The sequence below is a fragment of the Rhizophagus irregularis genome, chromosome 19 (assembly GCF_026210795.1).
Source record: "Rhizophagus irregularis chromosome 19, complete sequence".
Lineage (NCBI taxonomy): Eukaryota > Fungi > Glomeromycota > Glomeromycetes > Glomerales > Glomeraceae > Rhizophagus > Rhizophagus irregularis.
Window position 1 is genome coordinate 3,857,866 of NC_089447.1, and position 25,566 is coordinate 3,883,431.

A 25,566-nucleotide genomic window follows, 5' to 3' on the forward strand; every position below is an offset into this window, starting at 1 on the left:
AAAGTAAAAATGTACTAGAGTTCTAAATAATGTCAAAATATAGCCCCAATATTCAAGTTTATTTTGCATTTTAAATGATAAAAATTGGCTTTGTTTTAAGTAAACTACACACATTTTGTAATTTGAATCATTTATTAGCATTTTTTACTATATTCTGAAATTGTGGTAATTTTAAGAATAAAACTCTTATCATTTTATCATAAATGTTTATTTACTGCAAATTTTTTGATATTTATTTTTTGGCATTATTCTTAATAATATTTGAGTATTTTAAATTAAATCTAATCCACCAATGGTTTATAAATGTAATTTAATTTTCTGTTATATTTTTTAATTTGAAATAAATAATTATTGCTGATTTTTTCAAATGATAATTAAGTGTTTATAATTTTAAAAGATATCAAAATTAAAGCTCTGAACGGGTCAGTTCAGTGCAGTTTTTTTCCAGTTCGGGTAAGAACTGAAACCAAATGAAAACTGAACTGGAACCATCCAGTTTGGTTCAATTCTATCCAATTTTAAGAAAAAATGTGAAAATCGAAATAACTCGGCAATCAGTGATCGTATAAAGATGAGCAATAGCTCATTAGAATCGTCTCATCAAGACTCGTTGAATAGTGGTAAGATCATCTCTTTAGCCTCGATATATCATGAGATAATCAATGCTAAACATTTTTTATAAAACTAGCGATAAAATCGTATCTATTGATCCTAAAAAAATGATCTTAGCATCATTCGGCCTTTTTTTATATTTTTATGATTACTACATAACGAGTTATCTTAATTTTCACATTTTTTTAAATTTTTAAACATCAAAAAATAAAAATTCCGATCTAAGATATAACCCATTTTCTACTGATTGTATTGGAATGATCTTTAGCTCATTAGAACCGACTTAATGAGATGAGTTGAATGATGGTAAGATTATGTCTCTAGCATCGGTATATCATAAGATAAATTATGCTAAGCAATTTTAGAAAATCAGCATTAGAAAGATATCTATCTCAATGCTAGAAACATGATCTTACCATCATTCAACTCATCTCATTGAGTCGGTTCTAATGAGCTAAAGATCGTTCCAATACAATCAGTAGAAAATGGGTTATATCTTAAATTGGAATTTTTATTTTTTGACGTTTGAAAATTTAAAAAAAATGTGAAAATTAAGATAACTCATTATGTAGTAATTATAAAAATATGAAAAAAGGCTCATTAGATTTGTCTCATTAAGACCTATCAAATGATGCTAAGATCATTTCTCTAGGATCAATAGATATGATTCTATCACTAGTTTTATAAAAAATGTTTAGCGTTGATTATCTCGTGATATATCGAGACTAGAGAGATGATCTTATCACCATTCAACGTGTCTCGATGAGACGATTCTAATGAGCTATTGCTTGTCTTTATACGATTACTGGTTGCCAAGTTATTTCGATTTTCACATTTTTTCTTAAAATTGGATAGAACTGAATTAAACTGGACGGTTCCGGTTCCAAAACCAAACTGAGAACCAAACCGAATTTTTGGTCAGTTTTGGATCAGTTCCTGGTTCAAACTGGAACCATTCAGAGCTTTAATCAAAATGTAGCTTTGAGTCAGGATCCTGCCTACTACTAAAATATGTTACTTGTAGAAATTTCATTTTTATATGAAACCTTACCTTAGGATTTGCTTAAATTCTATTGGTTAATTAACTAAAAAGGAAAAAATCATAATAATGTAACATAAAATTTTCTTTTATAGTAATATCTTCAAAGAGTTTTATATGTAAACTTCACCTTAGGTCACAGGATGACCTATTTTAATAGTAGGCAGGGTCTTCTTGAGTCTCAGATTTATTATACAATTTATATAATGTAAATTAAATTTATTTGGGTGTATAATATGCATTTTTATCATATGAATAGTTTTCCAGTTTTTTTTGTGAAAATACTACTTGATTACTTGTATTACAATATATGATAATATTCATCAAATTATTAAAGATATTAGAAAAAAAAATATTATTACATTATAAGTACAATTTATTTTGTTAAAGGTAATTAGAAATAATGTTATTAAAATTAATAAGAGTAATCAAAAATTCTTTTTTATTATAGATTACAATTACAAAAATTCCTCTTATAATTATTTTTTTATTACTAATAAAAGGATGGAACTAATAAAATTTATAATTTATTATATAATTTGGTGCAAATAACAATTTAATAAGCTGATTTGAAATTGATTAATACTGTACATATCAGATGGACATCTAATAAATTTAAAGCATAAGTTGAATTGATAAAAGGATTTAAAACAACAGAATTTTTACAATATTAAGATGATTTTTATAATATTAAATTTTTAGCATCTGTTTATAAAAATACCAATTATTAGAGTACAAGATCCTAAACATGCTAAAAAAAATGGTCAAAATAATATTCATAGTAAAGTAAGATTATTAATTTTTGGTAATAATACAGTTAGATATAATCAAATTTTTTCTTTTGCCAAATTCAGCATTTTATATGAAAGATGTAATAAATGTTGACAAACAAAACAATAGAGCAGCTTTTAAATTTTTTAGTTCAGCTATTTTGACATAATATCAAAAAGATGGTAATATTGAATCAGAAAGATTAGTTTTATTTGTTTATTTGTTTATTTTTTGGTAAGTTACTATTTATTTTCAAATTTATTTATAAATAAAATAATTAACTGTATTTTCTTTAAAATAATAGGCGAACTTTTTAATGTTTATTTAAATCATATCATTTTACATAAATCAAGTAATGAAGTGTTATTTCTTTTACAAATGTGAAAAGAATATTTATTACAATGTAATGAATATATTAGAATAAATGGTATTTAATATTTAAACCATGCAAAGTTTTAAGATATTTACTAATTTAGTAGAATCCATAGTATTATTAATATTGGCATATAGAAAATATTATTTAACCTTTTCTTTTTTTCCTTGGGAACATGGTACTAAAGCTATTGAACATGTTTTTGGACTTGCTAGACAAATTGTGCCAGATTTTACTTTAATTTATAAATTTATATAATTAATTTTCTTTAAAATTTAGGTTATATATTTTTGATATTGATGATAATATTTTATCTCAAAATGAAATTGAATTATTAGGATGCTGGCCAAGTGATGATGATATTGGTGATGCTATAAGAATAGCATATATTAATGCGTCTTCATTTATGAATTTACTTAGAATTAAAAAAATTATCAGATTTGAATGAGAATGATGATAACAAACACGATAATTTAGAACTAATAAATGATCAAAATCAAATTAATAATGCAACGTCCAAAGTTATAAAGTTATCAAAATTAGATGAAAATTTGAAAATATTTGATACTATACAAAGTAATGATGATGATAAAAGTAACAGTGAAGAAAGTGAAAATGAAAATGAAAATAATACAATAGATGATTCATGTTTAAATTTTATAAAAGCAACTGAAATACTGAAATCCAATACTTATTAGAGAATAATCAACCAACTTTCATTAACTAACTAAAAAAGAACTGGAAGAAATTTTTTAAAAAAAATAATTCACCTGATGTTTATCAAATTCTTAATATTAGAAGATCCAGATAGAATTGATAGCCTGGTATTAATTTAAACGTTGGTTCTAATAATAATGTTGACAGAAATACTGCAAATCATTTAATTACTCAATTAAACAGGCAGTCAATAATAGAACTAACAGATGGTTAGGACGAAAAAGAATGGAGAATATGATAAATAATCAAAATATATTAAACAGTTAAGTATAATAGGCAATTTATTATAACAATTTTAAAAATAATAATAATTTTTTATTTTAAATATCGACTGTACTAATATTTCCAAAAACAATCCTTTGGAAAAAGATGAAAAGATGGATTTTTGATTAGATGCATTGTTATATATAATATCAGAATCTTTATTTATGGATGTTTATAATGGATTATTTTTTACAAACGATTGCCAAATAGGTGGAAAATTATTTGCGCATATTATCTCTAAAGAAGTGGTATATTATTTTGGAAAACCCGATACAATTACTTTTCAAAATAATTCTATACTTACTAAGCTTTACAAATTTATGATTTTTTTAATAATTAAACAACTTACCTTAATTTTTAATAGTTAAAATTAATATACATAAAACATTTTATAGATATATAATAAAAAAATCAAACTTTATACTATCTATAATAAGGGTAAAACTGATAAGAAAAGCATTGACCGAGCCCTCTTCTCCTTACTGAGTTTTTTGAGACTGAAAGTACTACATTAAAGTGCCTCCAGAAGTGTTTTAGCAGATAAGCTCAAATGTGATTCTCTGTTTACAATTTCGATAGCCATTTGCTTGAGTCTTTGAACTTCTGAATTTGATAGAAATTCTTGCGCACAAGAGTGTTTTGGGCATGGAGAGACATTCTCTGTTCTGAGATCTATGACACTCCAATACAGCGGGTTATAATTTAAATACGTGTTAGTGAAGGATTCAAAAGATGCAAAATAGGTTAATTTGTACTTACGTCATCAAACAGGCTATTTGATCTTATCGCACAGCCTTAATTCCCACTATCAGTTTATCATAAAGTATTGTTGGGTCATCAATCTTGAATGGTGAAGAAAAAAGAGTTAATAAGAAACTAAAAAGCTACAAAATAATCATGATTTAAGGACCTACTCCTTCATTTTCTTCTTCATCTTCCTGACTTTTCGTTCTTTTCTTAGATTTTTCTGATACTTCTAATAGATGATTAATACCGAAAGTTCTATTATTACTTGTTCCATTAATTATGTTACCCAAAAACTTGGGTTGATGAAAATGAATCGAAGTCCCGTCAACTACATTTCTTGACTTTTCCTTCTCCTTCCGCCATTTTCTTGCTTCCTTATAGTCTGGTTTCTTACCCTTAGAGAAAAAAAACGTGAAAGATTAATAATATCTTTAATAAATAAATAAATAAATATCCACTGGTCATTTCACAGACTTGACATCAAATGTAACTTGCAGTTTATTTGGTGTACCAGCGGTACTAGCACTAGGAAATCTTGCAGATTTGAACACAAAGAAATTTGCAGTTTGCTCTGCGCTCCAGACTGGCTTTGTGGTTTGTCTCGCAGACTTGAATGATAGAAATCTCACAGATCCTCTATCACGCCACTTTACACTAAACTATCATACTTGCCTTTTTATACTGATCCAGCAAGAGCTGAGCTTTACCATGTCTCTGATTTAATTTTCCCTGTCCGATAATGCTTTTAAGAGACAGGCAATAAATTTCGATTTGTCTTTTAAAATGTTTTTCCTTGATTTCATCCAAGAACCCCAAATATTCCACTCTGTATATTCTCGCTTGAAGTATTTATGTATTGCGTTGTCATTTATGTCCAATCGTCCATTATATTTTAAAATCTTATACCGTTATACGTATCCGTTCAAAGTTTAAAGTTAAAATATGTCCAAATAGGATCAAAAGCACATTTTCGCGTTCATAGGGAGGGTGAGTTCAATCAATATGACGATCAGATGATCAGATGATCTTCTTTAATGATGATAATAGGTAAGAGTAGTGTAGTATCAACCACTTGTATGAATTCCGGGAATAATGCTAGGAATGAACTGATGATCAGTATGATCAGTAGTTAGTATGGTGCATAACATCTAAAGGCATCAAATAAAATTAGTGATTTTAAAATATTAACTACTTAATAAAATTTTATGATAATTAAAAATATAAACTGATAATATTATACTTTAAGTTCTTCTCTTTCAAATTATCGGATTATTTTTTCCATAACTGTCATATTTCAGGAGCTATTAAGATTTAAAGTTGATGTATTTTCATATTAATTTATATAATTTTATATGTAAATGGGAAAAATTCAGAATTTTTAATCACGTGAAAATGATTTTAACCAATCATATTAATTTAATTTATAATACATAAAATGATCAAATTACCAAATTTAGTAATAATCTAACTTTATTTAGTAATAATCCAACTATATTTAGTAATGATCGGCATAAAAATAAATTTCGGATTATTGATGCCTTTAGGTGTTATGCACCATAGTAACACCAACAAATTTTCTACCCCACGTGACCTAAAAATATTACAAGCTAACAGATCTGTTTGATAATAATAAAAAAAACTTATTCTTTTTATAAAATTTAATGAAAAAGAACTTTATTCAATAAAATAAATTCTTGCTCTTTTAATATTTAACATGTTTAACAAAACAACATGCTCTTTTAATAAATTTGTCTACGATACAACAGAGAAAATTGATATGGTGGTACAAGATCATTATGATAGCAGGGGTGCTCTTGGGGTTAAAGTTGCGATAATCTAATCTTTTTAAAATGTTATTTATGGCGAAACTTTCACAAAAATTTCACATATTAAAATCATTTTTTACTACTACATCGAAAAATTTAAATCAAAGCCAAGCTTACCAAATTTTGTTTTTCGGATCAGATAAATTTTCTGTAGCATCATTAAAAGCGTTAATAAATGAATCAAGTATGTTAAACATAATTTTACCACTCATTAATTCTGATTATTTATAAATATATTATTTTATGTGAAATAGAAAATCCGGAGACTTTTGTAAAGTCTATTGAAGTTGTGGTACCACCCGACAAAAAAACTGGTAGAGGATATAAAGAGATAACATCAAGTACGTATAATTTTATTGAATTTTACATAAAATTTACCCGAATAAAATTAAAATTAACTGTCTTATTTAAAGGTCATGTGAAAATATTTGCTCAAGAACATGATTTGAAAATTCATGAAGCACCACCAAAATCATTAGAAGGATGGAAGGTAAAAAAAAAAAGAATTAATTCTTATTGTACAAATCAATCTAATAAATATTTGAATTCTTTTAAAGATTCAAACTCCAACAAATTATGATATCGGCGTAGTAGTTTCATTTGGATATTTCTTAACTCCTTCTATATTAGAATCATTTAGCAAAGGCGCGTTAAACGTTCATCCATCTTTATTACCAAAGTAAGTTACTAATAAATTATTTCTCATAACCTGTTATATATTATATAATTTTTACTTTAAATAATGTATATATATATATATATTGAAAGATATCGAGGAGCATCACCGATACAATATGCGATTTTAAATAATGATAAAATAACTGGATTAACAATTCAAGAATTACACCATGAAATATTTGATGCTGGAAAAATTCTTCGTCAAATAACACATGTATGGCATATTGTCGTTTTTTTTTGTTGTTATCATTAATTTGATTCATATAATGTACGTTAATTACTTAATTAAGTTCATTATGATAGGATATTCCACAAAATTCAACTTATATCACACTTGAATCTCTTCTTGCTACAAAAGGAGCAGAGTTATTAATCAACACTTTAAGAAATTTTAATTATTATAAAAAAAATGCGAAAGAACAAGATGCCTCGAAAATTACAAAAGCTCCAAAAATTAAAAAAGAAATGAGTAAAATTAAGTGGTCACAAATTTCTGCGCAACAATTAGAACAACTATATCGTGCTATTTCACACCAGGTAAGAGAAATCATTTTGGATTAATGATTGAGCGAAATTATTCTCTGTTAAACAATTTTATTTTTTTTATTATTATTTAAGTACCCGTTATCAACCAAATTCAACAATAAGATCATTCAATTACATAACATTTCATTACCTTCTGTTTCTCAACACTTATTAATTCAACCTGGTAAATCTCTTGAACCTGGAACAATTATAATCCATTATCCCAAACAATTGTCACCAATTGTTTATGCAATATGCGCTGATGGTAACGTTATTACATTTAATAGTGTTAAAGTAGAAGGAAAAAAGGAAGTCTCAACTTTAGATTGGATTAATGGATATCAAGTTAAAAGTAAAGAAACGAAATTTGAAGAATGAACTATGTTCATGGAGCTGGTTTTGAGTGAAAGTCAAAAATATGTCGCCTAATATCTAACCATTTTTACACTACGTTAAAAAGGATATACCGGATATACCATAGTAAGCATAGATTATCAGATGCCAATATAATATAAAAATTGACATACAATTTGCTATTTTGCAACCAAACAAATAGGATAAATTTATTACTAAGCTAATTATATGATCTTATTAAATTTGCTTTCACAAATCATTGTGGTTAAGAAGAAATTATCGAATATTGTAATTTAACAATTCAAGTTATTTCCTGACATATTATACTAAGCCCTTTTATTAAGCGTACAGTACTAAGCCTCCTTGTCTCTAAGCCTCCTTCTTCAATGTCTCCTTTTACCTTTGTACCAAATCGTGGCTTTTTTTTTATTATCGTTTCAATTGATGATAAAATCGTAATTTATCCAAATCAGATTTCGACAAAAAAAAAATTGGGATAACGTAATTATTACTAACAATAATCAAGAAACAAGTTTTTTTTAAAAAAAATATGTAATAAAATTTATATCGTGTCTGTTGTATAAAAAATATTTTCTTTTTTTCTTTTTTCATTTTTCATTTTTTTTTTTTAAAAAAAAATCCACTTCAAAAATCAATTAAAAGATGTCCTCACAAACATCTTTTCTTCAGGATAATTCATTACAGCTTCCGGCAACTGCATATTTCACGAAAATCAATTATGATGCAACTACACAATTTAACAAATCTATCGCATCTCAAGAAGAACCAACAATAAATGATTATATAAAATATAATAAAAATGTAACCTTTTCTTATCATCCATATTTATATAAATTTCAACAGGGACCACTTGGAGAACATGATAGTTATTTAATAGGATTATTAAATTTAAATTTTCTTTCCTTTTCTTCTTCAATAAAGATTAATAATATTTATTTAAAGTTTAAAGGAAGAGAGAAAGTTAAATGGATGGTTAAGGATGGACCCAGGAGTAAAAGAGTTTATGGAGAAGAGCAAATTTTATGTGACGTTAAATATAAAATTTGGGAGTCAACAAGATCGAATAACAATGGATCTAGATTGATTGATTTATTATCACCAAATGGAATTAATGGAATTAATGGAATTAACGAAAGTGATCCTATAATAAGGATACCATTTAAAGTGAAATTACCATATAATTTACCGAATAATTTTGAAACAGACATTGGTAATGTAGAATATACACTTAAAGCCATAATAAATACATCAAATGGTATTGGGAGTGGAAATGGAATTTCGGCTACCGGTGGAGCATTATTATCTACGATATTACAACAGCAACATATTAGTGAAATCAAAATTCCACTTAAATATACTTTAATTTTGAATAATGATAATAATCCTCCATATATTATGCACGGAGAGAAAACTGCTAATAGGAATAGTGTTATTACCAACACTAACATGCCTACAGTATTGAATTATACGATGGTGTTACCACCAAATAAGAATATTAATATTGGAGTGTATATTTCGATTCCAATTCGGATTAGAATATTAGAGCCTGGAGTAAATTTGGAGAGAATTGAAATTATGTTAAGAACATCAAAAGATTTCAGAACAAAAAATAGCGAATCAAGGCATATTAAAGAAATTTCTAGTAAAATGATTATACCACGTAAAAATATTAATTTTATAAAATCAAAAGATAACAACAAAAAGAAGAAATATATTGAACATGAGAGAGTTGATGGAGAATGTATTCAAAATATAAATTTTTATATACCAAACGATACATTACCAACATATACTGGTCGCTATATTACTATTACTCATCAATTATTGCTAAACTTTTGTTTGTTATATACAAATCAAAAAGGTCAAATTAGTAGATTAAACGATTTCATTGTTGAAGAACATATTACCGTCTCAAATATACAGAAAAATTTTAATATTCAATTACCAAATGTTCCATTACCTCCAAAATTTTTTAATCCTAAGCAATTTACTAGCACACAATTTACAAGTAGTATTGATAGTCTACAATCCTTAATTCCTAAATGTAATTTCACCAGTAACTCGAGCAAAAGTAGTGATAGTAGTGGTAGTAGTAACGATAGTTTAAGTATGGATTCTTTATATTATTATTCTCGTCCTGCTTCTTCTTTATTTTCTTTACATTCAATTAATTCTACTCCAAATAATGCAATATTACGCGTATTTTCCACTCGGTTGTAAAAAAAGAATCGTTTATTTTAATATTAAATAAAATTCACTATTAATTATTAAATTACGTGTTTACATAAAAAATGAACAAAAGACACGTATTAGTAATAGCACTATTCATTATCGATAAAGGTTTTTTTAGCTTGTGCAGGTAAAGATTTGTTATTTTCTCATTTTATTATTTTTAATTTTTATAAGAAATCAACCATATGAATCTTCCGAATCCTCCGAATCTTCCCTGAATCTATCGATTCTTCCGATTCTTCCGAATCTTCTGAATCTTCCGAGTCTTCCAAGTCTTCCGAATCTTCCGAATCTTTTGAGTCTTCCGAGTCTTCCGAATCTTCTGAGTCCTCCGAATCTTCTGAATTCTTTAAATATCCTGATTCTCCTAGATCATATAAATTCTGAAATTTCACCTTTTCTAGTGAATCCTCTTCGATTTTCTTTAATTGTACCAAAAATGCGGAATGACTTGATGGCATATAAGCGGGCTTACAAACATAAGCTAAAGCTTTTTCGGGTATTTTATTATCCATTATCAACTTATTTACTGAAAAAGGAACATTCTCACCCATTTTACTTCTAATAACAGTAGCTCTAACTTCCCATGGCCTCCACTGAACTTCTAACACTTGAATAGTAGCCAATTTAAATTTATTTTCTCTGATAATTTTAATTAACTCTAATATTTGAGTAATATTTGGCAAATAACATATAATGAACCCATCTAATTTTAATTTTGGCATAATCCAAGATAATTCTAACCAAGGTTCTGGCATATCTAATACTACACCATCATATTTTTCTGCACTTCCGGGTAAAGAACTTAATATATTAGAACAAGAACCTGTACTAAAGGTTATGTTATCGTAATATATTCCTCGAAAATATTGTCTAATATTTTTCTGAGCCTTATGAATACTATCTGAATTTATATCTATTGTATGTATATGACCTGTCGGGTATATTGCTCTTGCTAAATACAAAGTTAAAGATCCATTTCCCGTACCTGCCTCTAATATTCTTGAATATGGATGTAAATCAAGAAGCGCAACCTAGTATAAAGGAAGGGAAGTTATGAATTTATTTGTATGTAAATTTGAGCGCGTGTTAAGGAAAAAAAAAATAATACTATTGTGTTAGCGTCTTTTGGATATATTGGCGTGGTATGTCGTGAAATCTTTAATATATATCTAAAATTAATTAAAATTAGATTGACTTAATTAAAACAGCGAAAGTTATTTAAGGTATCTGAACTTACTCATCCAGAGTTGGAAAATGAAGCGTAAAAGATTTTTCTAGATCAAAAGAATTTTTTTGCACTTGAGAAGAATTTAATAACTTTGTAAGAAATTCTTTGCTTGATAAAATACCTTTATTGGTTTTAACAATAGAACGTACGGATTTTCCAATTATAGAATCATGACAAAATATTTCACCATACTTTTCAGTTTTTGAACCTTTGATTAAAGGTCCTACTAATGCTATCCTTGGACCTTTAATTTTTTTCGTTGTATCACGTAATATTACAGTATCTCCTTCTAAAAACTTTGTTCTATCAAATTTTTCAGGTGCAACTTTTGTAGTATCAACGATTGTTCGCATTGAATAGGAAAGTCTAGCATTTTGATAAAGTTTTAGATTTGAATTTCTGTAAAACATTTAAGGACGGATATCAGTAAATACCTGTATATTTAATCAGCATGCAGCAATTGTGTAACATATCCATAAAAATATATAAGGATCTTTGTTCCCTCAAAAACAACAAACTTTTCAATTATTATAATTTTATCACATTTTAATTGCGCTGAAACATGGTCTGTAAAAAATGTAGGTAGTTATAGATTCTTTTAAATTCTAATTTATAGCTCTAACTTTGTTATTATATTTAAAGGTGAAAAAAAATTAGGAAAAGTAATCTGTCCTGACAAATGGAAAGATGGATCAAGAAATACAGCAGGTATGCAAATATATTTTTACTTTATGATTTGATTCACTTAATCTTATTACGAACTAACCCAATTTTTTAAATGCCTTAAAAGTCGGAACTGACAGAAAACTACACGAAAACAAGTTGTTAAGTAAACCCGGAAAGAATCGGTACGTTACAAAATAATTAGTTTAAATTAATTTCTTTTTGCTTTACAAGTGTTTTTAACGTTTAATTTTTTTTTTATATTATCAGATTTAAACCATACGAAAACAAATGTAAAATTTGCAAATCTCGAGTACATCAAGAGCATTCACATTATTGTCAAGGTAATTGATTTTTTGTTTATTTAGAATATTATCTATTTTTTATACATACTTTTTTTTCTTTTTATTTAAATACACGGGTTAAATCTTCGTTGGGTTTCATGTTAAGGTATTGGAGGCATCTTATCGTACAACATGTAGTTAGTCAACTGATAAAAGTATTCTCACGTGTTTAGAATTTTTCACAGATAGCTTTTTTTATTTTTCCAATTTGTAATTAAGTAGAAAGGAAATTTTCTAACTCTTTATATTTATATTTTTAGGATGTGCTTATAAACAAGGAATTTGTGCTATGTGCGGTAAACAAATTCTTGATACTTCAATGTACAAGCAAAGTTCCAAATAAATTATAGTTTACCAGTTATGGCATGTATTGGAACTCCTTCATATATTGACCATCAGTTAATATAAGTTCAGGAGGAGGTTGGTTATAATATGAAATCTAGTTATTAATTAGAATTCACGATAGTTGAGAATTACCCGTTACCAGATCACTTTGTTATTATCAATGATAAATGCAATTCTCCTTTTTTCAATCTTTTGCTAAATTCAATTCAGATATTAATTTTATATAATATCGTCATATGTGTATTGCTTGAATCTTATCTAGAATAAATTTCTTTTTTTTTCTCGCTTTTTTTTTTTAAAAAAAAATTGTTCTAATGTGAAATTCACTTTTATGCCCTATAAAAAAATTCTGGAAAAACTCTGATAAATGATCATTTTTCTAGTTTTATTCTGAAGAAACTCAGACACGTGATCACTGTTATAAGGAACGGTTTTAGTTAGTTATTTTATTTATTATGGAACTTAGAAAATACTTGATGAGTTTCTCCGTTACTATATTTAGTCATGAAAAGTTGAATATAAATAAAATTCTCACGATCACATGATATTAAATCATTCGCGTCTATCAGGTGTTCGTGTTGTTGGGAGAACTTCTTTTCTCCGAGTTCAATTCATTATCTTTGACTTTCGCTTTGGTTTCAGTTTCTGATAATATTTCGAATTGTTATAATTTATTTTCGCAATGTTGAACGTTGGAATTTCATGCTTAAGATCATGCTTAAGACAAGCAGATTTTAAAAATGCTGCTCGAAATTTGTCTCTAAGAGCCATGTCTGTCAAAGCTTCAAGTATGTTTTTCTTTTACCGTTTTTCATTGATTGTGAATTTATCGTTTTAATTTCATTTTTTGTTATTAGGCATAGCAAAAAAATATAATTGGGAAGATCCACTTTTGTTAGAGTCTCAGCTTACAGACGAAGAAAAAGCTATAAGGTAACGTTATATACTTTTGTTTTACGCTATAATATTTTTATAAATAATCAATTATTTAACTCTTTTAGAGATACTGCACGAGAATATTGTCAAGAAAAACTTTTCCCCCGAGTTTTAGAAGCTTATCGACAAGAAAGTATGTTGCAATATAGGAAAACACTATATTAACTAATTTATGCTAATATGCTTAAAATATTTTAATAGAATTCGATCGTGAAATTCTTAACGAAATGGGGTCTTTGGGTCTACTGGGATCCACTATTCAGGGTTATGGCTGCGCCGGCGTTTCTTCAGTCGCGTATGGTCTTATTGCTCGTGAAGTGGAAAGGTATGCGTTATTAAAACTTTTTTTTTTAATATGGCTATTTCATAATCATTTTTGATTTCTGAATCTACCTATTTAGAGTAGATAGCGGGTATCGATCCGCTATGAGCGTACAATCATCACTTGTTATGCATCCTATTGATGCTTATGGTACTGAGGAGCAGAAACAAAAATATTTGCCTAAATTAGGTGATTCTTAGTATAATATTGACAAACGCGTTTAAGCTAGTATTTTAACACATTTTGTACTTTTTGCAGCAACTGGTGAACTTGTTGGTGCTTTTGGATTGACAGAACCTAATCATGGTTCTGATCCGGCTAATATGGAAACATATGCACAAAAAGTAAATGGGGGATATATTTTACATGGATCAAAGACTTGGATTACAAATTCACCGATCGCTGATGTTTTTATTGTTTGGGCAAAGTCAAAAGAAGATAAAAAAATTCGTGGGTTCATATTGGAAAAAGTATACCAATGCTTGCAAATTAATTAATAGATTTATTGACAATTTTGATTAAAATATTTTCTTTCGTAATGAAGGGAATGAAAGGACTTTCGGCTCCAACAATTAAAGGTAAGTTGTCTCTTCGAGCTTCTATAACAGGAATGATCATGATGGATAATGTGCAAGTGCCCGAAGAGAATTTATTCCCAAATGTCGAAGGTTTAAAAGTACGCAAATATAAATAGATTTAAATTACTTGTTCAAATTTGTTTTGATTTTTACTTTCTATATCTAATTTTTAGGGACCATTCGGTTGTTTGAATAATGCACGTTATGGAATTTCTTGGGGCGTTCTCGGATCATCCGAATTTTGTTTAGCCCAAGCTCGAGATTATGCCCTTGGCCGTCACCAATTCGGGTCGCCATTAGCTAGATTTCAATTAATTCAAAAAAAATTTGCCGACGCTAGTACTGAGGTTCGGTGATATATTCATTGTTTCAAACTAGTTTGTAATTTTGGTAACCTTAGTTTTTTTTTAAAAAAAATAGATTGCTATCGGTCTTCAAGCTTGTCTTCAGGTAGGCCGATTAAAAGACGAAGGTAAAGTAGCACCTGAAATGATTTCTCTTGTAAAACGTAATTCCTGTGGCAAAGCTTTGGATATTGCACGTTCAATGAGAGATGTTTTAGGTGGTAATGGTATAAGTGATGAATATCATATTATTAGACATGAGCAGAATTTATGTACAACAAATACTTATGAAGGTAAATTATTTTATTAATTTCATGATTTAATTCTATTTTGGATTAGCTTTAATTTTTTAAATAATATTAGGAACGCATGATATTCATGCTCTCATTTTGGGAAGAGCCATTACGGGAATTCAAGCATTTACAGCTTAAATAAATAAGTTATAATTAATTTTTAAGATATTTATTTTTATTTAATAAATTAAACAATTTTATAGTTAGAATGAGTTTGATGTAGGATAAATTTTCTAGCAAAATCCTTCCAGATTAAGTAAAAAAAAAAATTTGATCCGGTTTAATTAACTAAATTTAGAATCTAATATAGTAATAATAAAGGGATTCCAAGTATATAAAAAGGGTTTGCTCTCTGTAGTGCGTTTATTAAATTTTTTTTTTGCGCATAAGTGCACGATGAATCTCAATAAGATGAACTCGTTAATAGATGTTCGATTAGATTCACCGCGTACTTATTACCTTTAATAAGCATGGCATTACTATGATATTTATTACCTAAATAAAATTGATGAAATATTTTAACGAAATACAAAAAGACATCTCATCAAGTCATATTAACATAAGCATATTTTTTTTAAGAGGTGTAAATGATCTGGTGATGTATACCTCTTAATTTTGGTCATAGTGTCTATTTATAATTACGATATTATAATATCGGGAAAAATATTGTAACTCACATTGACACATTTGCACCTTTTTTTGATATATAAATAGAATTTTTCTTTATTTCTAATAATATATACAAATGATGAAGAACATAGTAAATTACCCCCGGAAAAAAAATTTGTAATTCACTTAATCTAAATTATGAAAACTTAATTTTTTTTTTTTTAAAAAAAAACAAGTTAGATACTTGTTTACATAAAATATATATAATATATATATATATTCATAAATAAAATAAATTAATTAATTATATCTATCCTTCTTAAAGGAATAAAGTTTTTTCTATATATAGGCTAAACTTCATTGTAAATAATATATCTATTTTTCTAAAAAAAGTTAATAGTGTTAATATAGTTAATAGTGTTTTAAAAAAAAATATCAAATTGGACAAAAAAAAAAAAAGATACCTAATATACTGGTTTTACATGTATAAACATTCCTTTTTTATTTTTGCTACGTTCTTTTATATATGAAATAGCATCTTCGCTACAACCTCCATCAAATCTAACCTCTTTTAATCGAGGGTGATTTTCTAATCTCATTATATGTTCACGGTTTAATTTTTGATTTTGTCTAGGTTCCATGAATAATTTCTCTAAATTACGTAACTTATATAATGCATTTATCAATAACTATAAAAAAATAAAATCAAATATATATTAAAAATATATATATTTGAAAATAAAAAGATGCAAAAAACAAATTTTTTAAACTTACATTTGGATATAAACCGGTAATATAACATTTAAGTTCCAATTCTCTCAATTTTGGACATTTCTCTGCAAGTTTTTCTAATAAACCCAAATCAAACCTTCGATATTTCTTTCCTTCTATAATGTTTGAATCAGGATCATGTCTACTATGAATCTGTAATACTTGAAGTTTTGTATTACCTTGTACTGCTAATGTTGAAACGATCTTTGCTGCAATTATACGAGGATAATCACCACTTAACTCTGTAAGAGATTTACATTTACGTACTAGTAATGTTAGAGAACGTGATGTCACCTTTTTACAACTTTCTAATACAAATTTTTCTAAATTATGACAACTATTAGCAATTTCAATTATACTAACATCAGTTAATTTTGGAATTCTGCAAATATTAATATTCTTAAGATTTTTACCAACATTACGCGCCAAAACGGCAATAGATGCATCAGTTAAAAGTTGACAACAAATTAAACCAACAAATTCTAATCTCAAACAATTCTTTGCAATAGGTAAAAAAGCTTCATCAGTAACTGAATCACAACCAAATAAATTGATACGACGAAGATTTGTTTGATTTGGAGCTAAAGATTTTGTAAAAGGTGACCAATCATGTGGAGGTAAAAATAAATTTAAAGCATCTAAACTTGGAAATTGAGAACCAATATCTTGTTGAATATCTTCATTAGGATTTTCAGATGAAAAAGCTATAGATAACCATTTTAATTTCTTACAATAAGGTAAAAGAATTTTTAATGCTGAACAAGAAACTGTTTCACAATGAAGAATTTTTAAATTCTTAAATGTTTGTGTTATCATATCAGCCATTTCATCATCTATATGAACATTAATGTCTAATGCAAAGATAGGACATTTAAATCCAATTTCTTTAATTAAGTTACGCGTTTGACCTATAGCATCATCAGAATAATCACCATTTGGCCAATAATCCAAAAAGATCAAAAAGTGACGCATATTTTGTATTTCAAGTTGAGATAATTTCAAACAATGTCCATTAATTACAGGTGAAAGAGCTATATTTAACCATTCAATATTATAACATGGTTTTGTAGCAGCAAAACCCAATAAATTTGGATTGTTTTTAACAAGTTCAGATACAGCTTCAGCAGAAAAAAAATTATCTGTCTGACCAAAAGTTAAATGAGTTAATCTATCAGACTTTGTTGAAAAAAGTTTTAGATCGTCATTTGCAAATGATGGTTGTTCTCTATTTTTTATCGGTTCAAATACAAGTCTACGTATAAGTTTACCGTATGCAAAAGTAACATTAGATCTTTTTAATGTCCGTAAAAATGATTTATACGAACGAGGTGAATTCCAGATTGGTGATTTCCATAACAATCTTACAAGAGTCTGAAATTTTTTAAATAAAGAAAAAATAAAAAGAAGACATTTAAAATATATTTTTTTTTAAACAAAAAAAAAATAATTAATTTTAATAAATAAAATAAAATAAGGATTTATTATTAAATACCGCTGCCCACGTTTTACTAACGAAAAGATAAAGAAACATTTCATCTTGATTCTCTTCAAATTCAGATAATATAATAGGTAATAAATCAGCATTAAGAAGAACAGCTTGCGAAGGTTTCATTTTATTCATTGTTAAAAATTTCAAGAGGTTATGAACAAAAGAAAAGATTTATCCCGCCTATTAAAAAAAAAAAACTACTGGTGGTACCAAAACCTTTTCGTAGTATGAAGAGTGAAACAAAACGTTTTTTTTGGGAATGTTCGTATGATAATACATGTGACAAAAAATTTTGACAAGTTTGACAAATTATTTGAATCTAAATGTAAAAGAAAAAGGAAAAGTAAATGATATAAACGTGACAGATTGGCTGAAAGAGTGCATTAACTGTATTTTAATAAATCAAAATTTAGAATTATTTACAGAGTAACAAGCACGTGTTATTTTCGCAGAGGTATATATATATAAATAAAATATTTACAAATTATATTAAATCAATTAAAATTTATTTTCCTTTTAATGAAAAATTTACATATAAATTATAAACAATAAAAATCTACCAAGAAAAAAATAGTAAGTATATATATATAATAATAATAAATACAGTATAGTATATTGATATTGATACATAATATCATCATAACATTTCACCCCACTTCCCCATTCGTTTAACCTTCGTCATATTTAATAATCATAATCATCACGTAATTCAATGAAAGGATAACAAGGTTCAGTAGTATCAAAAGTAGAACGAGCCCAAGCCAAAGGTTCATATTTACAACCAAATATAGCAATAATTTTTTCATGAATAAAAGTTTTTAATCTTCTTAATTCTTCTCTACATTCAAAATGACGAGTACAATCGACTTGATGTAATTTCATCCAACTATAACTTGGAGATTGATAAGGAAAAGTACAAATATCTTTAACACATTCTTCAAATTTTGTTCTTAAATGATCAGTAGCTAAAGGAGGAAATCTTCTATCAACGGTAACGCAAAATATTTTATTTAAACCTTCAACATATTGTTGTCTTGAAACTTTTAATTTCTTTTGAGTTTGTTTTGATAATTTATCAAGATTATTTGAATCATAAAAGAAATGTTCAAAACCATCTAAAACTAATTTTGAAGATTCTTTATATACAGTTGCAATAGAATAAGTTTCAGCCAATTTTAAAGATCTTAAAGGTTCATCTTGATAAGATCTTTTTAAAAATGCTACACAAGCTGAAGTTAAAGTTTCAACAATATATTTATCTGCTAAACGTAAAAGATTTTCCACATCTTCCCAACTTATTTCAAAAAACGTATTTGGATAAAGAAATGAAAGTAATTTTTCTATATCGTTTGCTGCATCACGTAATTCTATACGTGCGACTGTTCTACCTGTTTGTGATATAGTTATTAATTCATCTCTAGATGGTTGAGCGGCTGAAAACATTCCATTGAAAAATGCAGAGGAAAGAACCAAAATATTTTTGTGAACCCGAAATAATAAATTTTCTGCAACTAATTCACAATCTCCATCTCCATAAAAATGAATCTCACTTTTTATTGCCATTTTAGTTATTATTATTTCGTTTATGATGGAATATTTGAAAGGAGTTTCCCGAAATAAAAAAAAAATATTTTTTTTTTTTTTTTAAAAAAAAATGAAGATATTAACAAAAAAGAAAAGGATATTATAAAAAGATATTTTTTTATCGCTTTCACAAACTTTTTAAGTCATTCAATTTTTTTTTTAAAAAAAAACTAGTTCAAAAAAAGAGACAATGCAAATTTTACACAAAGATAAAAAAAAAAATTATATTTTTCATAGAGAAAGTTTGAAAAAAAAAATAGTACGATTATGTGATGATTTTATTTCAAACTATAAAAGTAGAAAAATAAACGCCGATTTACAATAGAACTGCATAAAAAAAGTTTCAAAAGATTATGCGTAATTCTGTCGTATTTCTAATCCATAAACTAAACACTACTAAAACGAGTCTAAATTCCCTATCGCTGGTATCTTAAATACGCATGATTAGGATGATCAGATTCGAAAATTCCAGACCTAACTTTCGAATAAAAAAAAAAAATATTATTGTGACACATTACTGCGTAATCTTGACCTGTATCATTGGTATCTTTGAGTTTATATGAAAATATAAAAAAAATGTATTCAAATTAAGCTTATTTCTATTATCATATTGTATAGTTTTTTGATTCAAATTTCCGTTTCATTTATCTCGTAGTTTCGCTTTTAAAAGATAAGATCCGGATAAAATTTTTGCCTGCTGCTTCTCTGCAAATCTTGCGGAGACGCACAAGCTAACTATGAATTATATGCATGACTATGAAACACATGAGTATGCATGTATAAAAGGAAATATTCTGTGTCCCGTACGGCCGTACCTAATATATTGCTTTCAATCAAAGATCAGTAGATAATGATATCTTTGATATCCATAACGACGTAATGACGTAACATTTCAATAAACATAGATAATAAATATATTAAGGAAATAGCATTGAAAGTATTAAAAGTTCCAATACTTACTACTTAATAGAACGTCTTTATCATGAAAGAAACTAAAAAAACTTTGAAGGTACATGTGAAATTGTGAAATGATTATCTGACATGTGGTAAAGATGGTGTTCATCAGTTCATGCAGGGAAAAAATAAAACCAGTTTTGGAATCATCTTTGATTCCTTTTTGCATGTATAATGTATGGAACAATTATCACTCTTTTATTGGCTCAGTATACTTTATGATTCATATGATTTTCCTTGCATTCTGTACTATGACGCAAAGATAAGCGTTTTAATACAAAGTAAATCTTTATTTTGTTCTGCGGTTTCTTTTTGGATTTGCAAAAAAAAGTTTGTCTCTATTCTTTGCACTTTATTGGTACTAGGTTGGCTCGTTCAGACTTGTACGTATACAGTATACTTTATCAAAGGGATTCTGATTACAAACTAGATTCAGATGAGGGATTAAACAGGTTTCAGTAAGTGAATAAAATAAGCATGATCCACCTCTGCAAAATCATTACTCATAATATAAAATATATAATTTTTTTTTTCTATCATTACTTAATCTACTTAATCGTAATTTTAGTCAAAGATTACGTACTTTTCATTTATGTTCGGTAATACTGTTATTCATGTCTGTAGTTTAATCATCTTTATTTATGTCTGCAGTTTAATGTGACTTATTAAGCATCCTCTTCGTTCCCCACACTTTCATCTCACAGCTGGATTATATGCTAAGTCACGAAGTGAAGAGATTTTATACATCGCATTATATGCACTATAGTATAATACGGTAATCGGCAATCACATTTTTCCGATGCATACACATCACTCATCCATATTACACTCGCATACTGTAAGTATAGCACAACACACGTTTTATCACGTTGAAAGGAATATTTGGTTATTTAAAAACAAATTGTCCAATTTTTTCCCTCTTCTTTGTATTTATTTCGGCATCATAACTAGCAATTCCAAAGTCAATAATATATACATCATCACCGGCAAGCAAAATATTTTCTTCACGAATATCAGAATGAAGTACACCTTTATCATGAATTGCTTTTAATGCACAAAGACCCCTTTGTTGTTCTATTATTAATCCAATTTACCTAAATCAGAGTTGTACCAATAACATAATACATCATATCTTCATAGTAACCATAACATTATGCTAATTTTGTATATATTCCCCTTGAATGTCGGAGAGAATTTTATAAATTTTAACTCCTTTTTGCATTTCTTTCAAAATGGTTGGATAGATCAGTTTAAAGCTATTGTATCTTCATGATATTCACATAAAAGTGTCTTTCCACTTCCACGACCTAAAATCTTAAACTTGAAATATTTAAAGCAGAAATTTTGATCATGACTCGAAGTAGAAAACAAGTTCTTATTTGAATTTAAACTATCACTAAAAGAATTCCTCCTCCTCCTCTTAGACTTGGATTGAATGTTTGATTCAGAGATTAGCTTTAAAAATTGAGAAGAATAAAAATCCTTGCATAATTGACAAGCAATATATGTATATATCTTTAGAACTGGTGGAGATTTTGATTGTAGTGGCTTTTGAAATCCAAAGCTTTTTTGAATTATCAGGAGGTCGCGTAAAAACCGGTGATACTGGAAATACTTTAAACTACCAGACATATAGTGATTTGACTTGCTATAAATTGTTACGAACTCGTTACTCATAATCTATTACCAATCGGCACCTTTAAATTTTAAAGTTATGATTTCGTAATATATATTGCGTATTATACCATTTACGAGAATACTACAGAGGGCGGCCAATGTTATGAGGACATTTAAAGATATTTCGGTCTCTACTATCTAGTGATTGAAATTTCATGATTTTATATTCATTGTATTCGTCTCATTGAGAGGATTCGAATGATAATAAAACCGTCTTTGCATGATCAATATTCAGTGTACAATTACGCTTTAAAAAACTTAGACGTTTTCTATGATATTTTTTTGGATCACGATCTTTATCTCATTGTATTCATCTCATCGAGACGATTCAAATGATGGTAAATACATATCGATTGGGTTAATATTGACCGAATTACATTTTAAAGTTGTAGAATATCATAATACTTCTCTTTTGATTTCAACTCGATCGTAAATAAATTCCTGTCCTCCTCGTTAACACTAACGAAAATGCACCATATTAAAAATTAAAGTAGACATGTTGAAATTTAGTGTATCAAAAAATTTATTCACATCCATATTTAGCAAAGCTGTAAATCGAGTAATTAATACGATACTGTGAATAATTAATTCTCCAGAATCATTATCTGTTATTCCATGTTCAATTTACGCTCCATGGTGAATCATGAAGCAGTGATACTCTTCTCATTATTATTATTCTTGCATAGATAATATGTAACAAAATACTAAGCCAATCATATCAGATATAGGGATCAGGAAAAGTCATATAAAAAATATTAGTTCGAAAATGTTAATGAACTAACCATAATTTTCAAATATGTATTCAAATACAGAGGGCGGCCAAAAGTATACGGATACTTTTCTATTACCAAATTATGCTGATCATTATATATTAATGTAATATAAATTTTAACATTATATTATACTTACAGTCATAATAAACCAACTCTTACACTTCATACTTTTCAGAATTTTTTGCAAATATGAGAATGCTCACTGTAAAAATTCTATAATTTGTACAACTAGTATAATAAATAGTTAAAAATTCAAAAAAATATTGTATTTGAAGTATTTGAAGAATTTGAAGATCAAATATGTAATACAATTCGTATGATATATCTGATATATATTATATAGAGGTCAGATGGCGAAAAAACTTTTTATAAAATTATATATACATAATTTTTTTTTTTAATTAGTAATATTGTTTTAAGACAAACCTCTACGCAGGGTTTTTTATAAGATCTGAAATCGAATAAAATTCAGACTTAAGGATCACATGACTTTTGTATTATGATTTTTTTTAATGCACATCTATTATTAATGTTTTTATGTTTATGAAAAAAAATCCCTTATTTAACTTATTACAATCTTTTCGATTATAATACAAATGGCCAAATTTAGGCCAAAATTCCAAAAATAAATTGATTATTAATAAATTCTACGCATGTGGTTTTCATGTGATTTACATGTAATTTTCATGTAACAATGATACAAATTCTCACGATTTTTTTTCTGTATTTAGCCTTGTTCCCAGTATTACTTACAGTATATTCCTCATAAACAAAGATGATTGATATTTTAAATGGGTTTGACCATTTGTTGGTAGACATTCATTCCAAAGATTTACACGAACAAATCTCTAAACGGCTTAAAATCCAATATCTATCAGATTCCTCCCCCTCAGAATTCAAAGAAGCGAAAGGAATCTTTTTTGGACCTTATTTCAGAATCATTGTCTCTTTACCCGTTCAAATCAAACAAAAAAGAAAGAATGTACATTTTATTGTAAATACTGGTTCTCCAAAAACATATATTTGTAAAGAAGTGTATGAATCCTTCGGATTGACCACATCAGACTCAACTGTTCATAGTATATTATTAAACAATATATTTACTATAATACATTTACCTCCGTCCGATTCGCATTATTTCAATGATATTAATATTCTTGGTACAGAATACTTGAAGATTGCACATGCAAATTTAACTATAGATTTTGAAAATGATCATATTTCATTATTTTTTGATCAACCTATCCCTATATCAGTACAAACTACTCCTCAATTGAATGAAATTGTTGGACTGGGTATAATTGCTTTTGCTTTGTTTTTGATTTTTAAAGAAAACCCTCGATTTTTTTTTCCAATTGCAGTTGTATTTTTATCTTACGAAATTTTTTATTTTACACAAATGATTCAAGATAAATATTTTTAGTAAATTTTCTAATTTTATGTTTCTCTATTTTTATTGTTCAGTTTATATTTTTAATTGATAATTTTCAATTTCTAAATTAATTTCAGTCAAATTAACTTTTATAGTATATTTCCCATATGATATAAATGTTTATATCAATAAGTAAATAAAACCTAATATCACCGATCAAACCTAAGAAAAATCAAGAGCTTATTCAGGAAGCGACACTCGCATGTATAAAATATATGGTAGATGCGCTAGTTGCCAATGCCCCATAAGAGGGCAAAGCAAATTGCATTCATTATTTCATGCTGTTAATACAATTTCCTTTGTAGCCATATCAAAAGAATAATCGAACATTAAATTATGCCATCAACAAGCAAAGTTCTGCTAGTTTGTTTAAACAAAAGGAACAAAAGGATGAGCAACCAGATATATATTGGCCCAAACCATTGGAAATTAATTTCTTACAACTAGATGATCCCAATGATGTGGCTACTAACATTTGTATCTTCTCAATGTAAAGAAAAACGGACCTGCTAGACACGTGTTCGAAAAGTATATTTTTCTAATATTTGGATTGTCTTTAGCTTCTACCTACCCCATAAATTAGTTTCATGAACAGAAATATATGTACTGTACTTGGCCCTATAGTCCCATCTCTTTCAGCATGACTGCATGAAGAGCAAAAGAAATGATCTTATCATTAAGGGCAATAATTTAAGGTCTTTAACAATAATAACTTCCAACTCTTTCTTCACCTATGTCTGATAGCCGGTAAATTACCGACTTTATGGTTGGGTTGTCCAATTTAAATCCAAGATCAAGAAGGCAGTAGAGCGAGATTGCGGAAGGCTTTTCACGGTCCCACAAATAATACGAGTAACACGCAAATTGAATACATACAGATCAGAATTATATGATGACATTTCACCATACGATTGCAAAATCTCATGAACGCATCGTTTAATGAGTTCCTGTTATTCAGCAGTTTTAATACTGTATACTATATTGTTCACTTCCATGTCTTTTAAAACAAACCGGCCAAATTAAATTCGTCGGGAATGTTTTATTATTAGTAATCTAATGATG

General features: G+C 27.4%; 10 protein-coding genes across 10 annotated transcripts; 6 read left to right on the plus strand and 4 right to left on the minus strand.

The window, feature by feature from the left end:
- Positions 1-2,970: 2,970 nt before the first annotated feature.
- Positions 2,971-3,493, plus strand: OCT59_011390 (uncharacterized protein; the record flags this gene model as incomplete). The annotated part of the gene is made up of 3 exons (XM_025326124.1): positions 2,971-2,993; positions 3,075-3,160; positions 3,234-3,493. The coding sequence occupies 3 exons, from the start codon at positions 2,971-2,973 to the stop codon at positions 3,491-3,493; spliced, it is 369 nt and encodes a 122-aa protein (XP_025177734.1).
- A 1,065-nt stretch (positions 3,494-4,558) lies between these two features.
- On the minus strand, positions 4,559-5,233 carry OCT59_011391 (uncharacterized protein; the record flags this gene model as incomplete). The annotated part of the gene is made up of 4 exons (XM_066136468.1): positions 4,559-4,618; positions 4,691-4,918; positions 5,003-5,131; positions 5,231-5,233. The coding sequence occupies 4 exons, from the start codon at positions 5,231-5,233 to the stop codon at positions 4,559-4,561; spliced, it is 420 nt and encodes a 139-aa protein (XP_066001086.1).
- A 1,140-nt stretch (positions 5,234-6,373) lies between these two features.
- On the plus strand, positions 6,374-7,930 carry OCT59_011392 (uncharacterized protein; the record flags this gene model as incomplete). Its single annotated transcript, XM_066136469.1, has 7 exons — positions 6,374-6,533; positions 6,604-6,690; positions 6,763-6,839; positions 6,907-7,028; positions 7,118-7,241; positions 7,331-7,564; positions 7,646-7,930. The coding sequence occupies 7 exons, from the start codon at positions 6,374-6,376 to the stop codon at positions 7,928-7,930; spliced, it is 1,089 nt and encodes a 362-aa protein (XP_066001087.1).
- A 588-nt stretch (positions 7,931-8,518) lies between these two features.
- On the plus strand, positions 8,519-10,198 carry OCT59_011393 (uncharacterized protein). Its single transcript, XM_066136470.1, has one exon. It carries the CDS (start codon positions 8,570-8,572, stop codon positions 10,145-10,147), a length of 1,578 nt encoding a protein of 525 aa, XP_066001088.1. The 5' UTR covers positions 8,519-8,569; the 3' UTR covers positions 10,148-10,198.
- A 128-nt stretch (positions 10,199-10,326) lies between these two features.
- Positions 10,327-11,800, minus strand: OCT59_011394 (uncharacterized protein; the record flags this gene model as incomplete). The annotated part of the gene is made up of 4 exons (XM_025317742.2): positions 10,327-11,193; positions 11,271-11,331; positions 11,400-11,436; positions 11,512-11,800. 4 exons carry the CDS (start codon positions 11,798-11,800, stop codon positions 10,327-10,329), a joined length of 1,254 nt encoding a protein of 417 aa, XP_025177737.2.
- A 113-nt stretch (positions 11,801-11,913) lies between these two features.
- Positions 11,914-13,039, plus strand: OCT59_011395 (uncharacterized protein). The gene is made up of 5 exons (XM_025317743.2): positions 11,914-11,968; positions 12,033-12,098; positions 12,181-12,238; positions 12,324-12,397; positions 12,658-13,039. Exons 1-5 carry the CDS (start codon positions 11,953-11,955, stop codon positions 12,738-12,740), a joined length of 297 nt encoding a protein of 98 aa, XP_025177738.1. The 5' UTR covers positions 11,914-11,952; the 3' UTR covers positions 12,741-13,039.
- Positions 13,040-13,424: 385 nt separating this feature from the next.
- OCT59_011396 (uncharacterized protein) lies at positions 13,425-15,561 on the plus strand (the record flags this gene model as incomplete). Its single annotated transcript, XM_025317744.2, has 10 exons — positions 13,425-13,530; positions 13,600-13,675; positions 13,744-13,811; positions 13,880-14,003; positions 14,080-14,189; positions 14,259-14,470; positions 14,545-14,676; positions 14,752-14,925; positions 14,999-15,215; positions 15,286-15,561. The coding sequence occupies 10 exons, from the start codon at positions 13,425-13,427 to the stop codon at positions 15,351-15,353; spliced, it is 1,287 nt and encodes a 428-aa protein (XP_025177739.1). The 3' UTR covers positions 15,354-15,561.
- A 582-nt stretch (positions 15,562-16,143) lies between these two features.
- Positions 16,144-18,216, minus strand: OCT59_011397 (uncharacterized protein; the record flags this gene model as incomplete). Its single annotated transcript, XM_066136474.1, has 5 exons — positions 16,144-16,207; positions 16,289-16,296; positions 16,391-16,513; positions 16,599-17,966; positions 18,088-18,216. The coding sequence occupies 5 exons, from the start codon at positions 18,214-18,216 to the stop codon at positions 16,144-16,146; spliced, it is 1,692 nt and encodes a 563-aa protein (XP_066001089.1).
- A 347-nt stretch (positions 18,217-18,563) lies between these two features.
- OCT59_011398 (uncharacterized protein) lies at positions 18,564-20,022 on the minus strand. Its single transcript, XM_025317746.2, has one exon. It carries the CDS (start codon positions 19,645-19,647, stop codon positions 18,769-18,771), a length of 879 nt encoding a protein of 292 aa, XP_025177741.1. The 5' UTR covers positions 19,648-20,022; the 3' UTR covers positions 18,564-18,768.
- A 3,825-nt stretch (positions 20,023-23,847) lies between these two features.
- OCT59_011399 (uncharacterized protein) lies at positions 23,848-24,495 on the plus strand (the record flags this gene model as incomplete). Its single annotated transcript, XM_025317747.2, has 1 exon — positions 23,848-24,495. The coding sequence occupies one exon, from the start codon at positions 23,848-23,850 to the stop codon at positions 24,493-24,495; it is 648 nt and encodes a 215-aa protein (XP_025177742.1).
- Between the last annotated feature and the right edge of the window lie 1,071 nt (positions 24,496-25,566).

Coding starts and splice junctions, on each gene's coding strand:
- OCT59_011398 (XM_025317746.2), bottom strand. CDS start 19,647: ATGGCAATAAAAAGTGAGATTCATTTTTATGGAGATGGAGATTGTGAA.
- OCT59_011393 (XM_066136470.1), top strand. CDS start 8,570: ATGTCCTCACAAACATCTTTTCTTCAGGATAATTCATTACAGCTTCCG.
- OCT59_011395 (XM_025317743.2), top strand. Junction 12,239..12,323: donor AGTAAACCCGGAAAGAATCG/GTACGTTACAAA, acceptor TTATATTATCAG/ATTTAAACCATACGAAAACA. Junction 12,398..12,657: donor GCATTCACATTATTGTCAAG/GTAATTGATTTT, acceptor TTATATTTTTAG/GATGTGCTTATAAACAAGGA.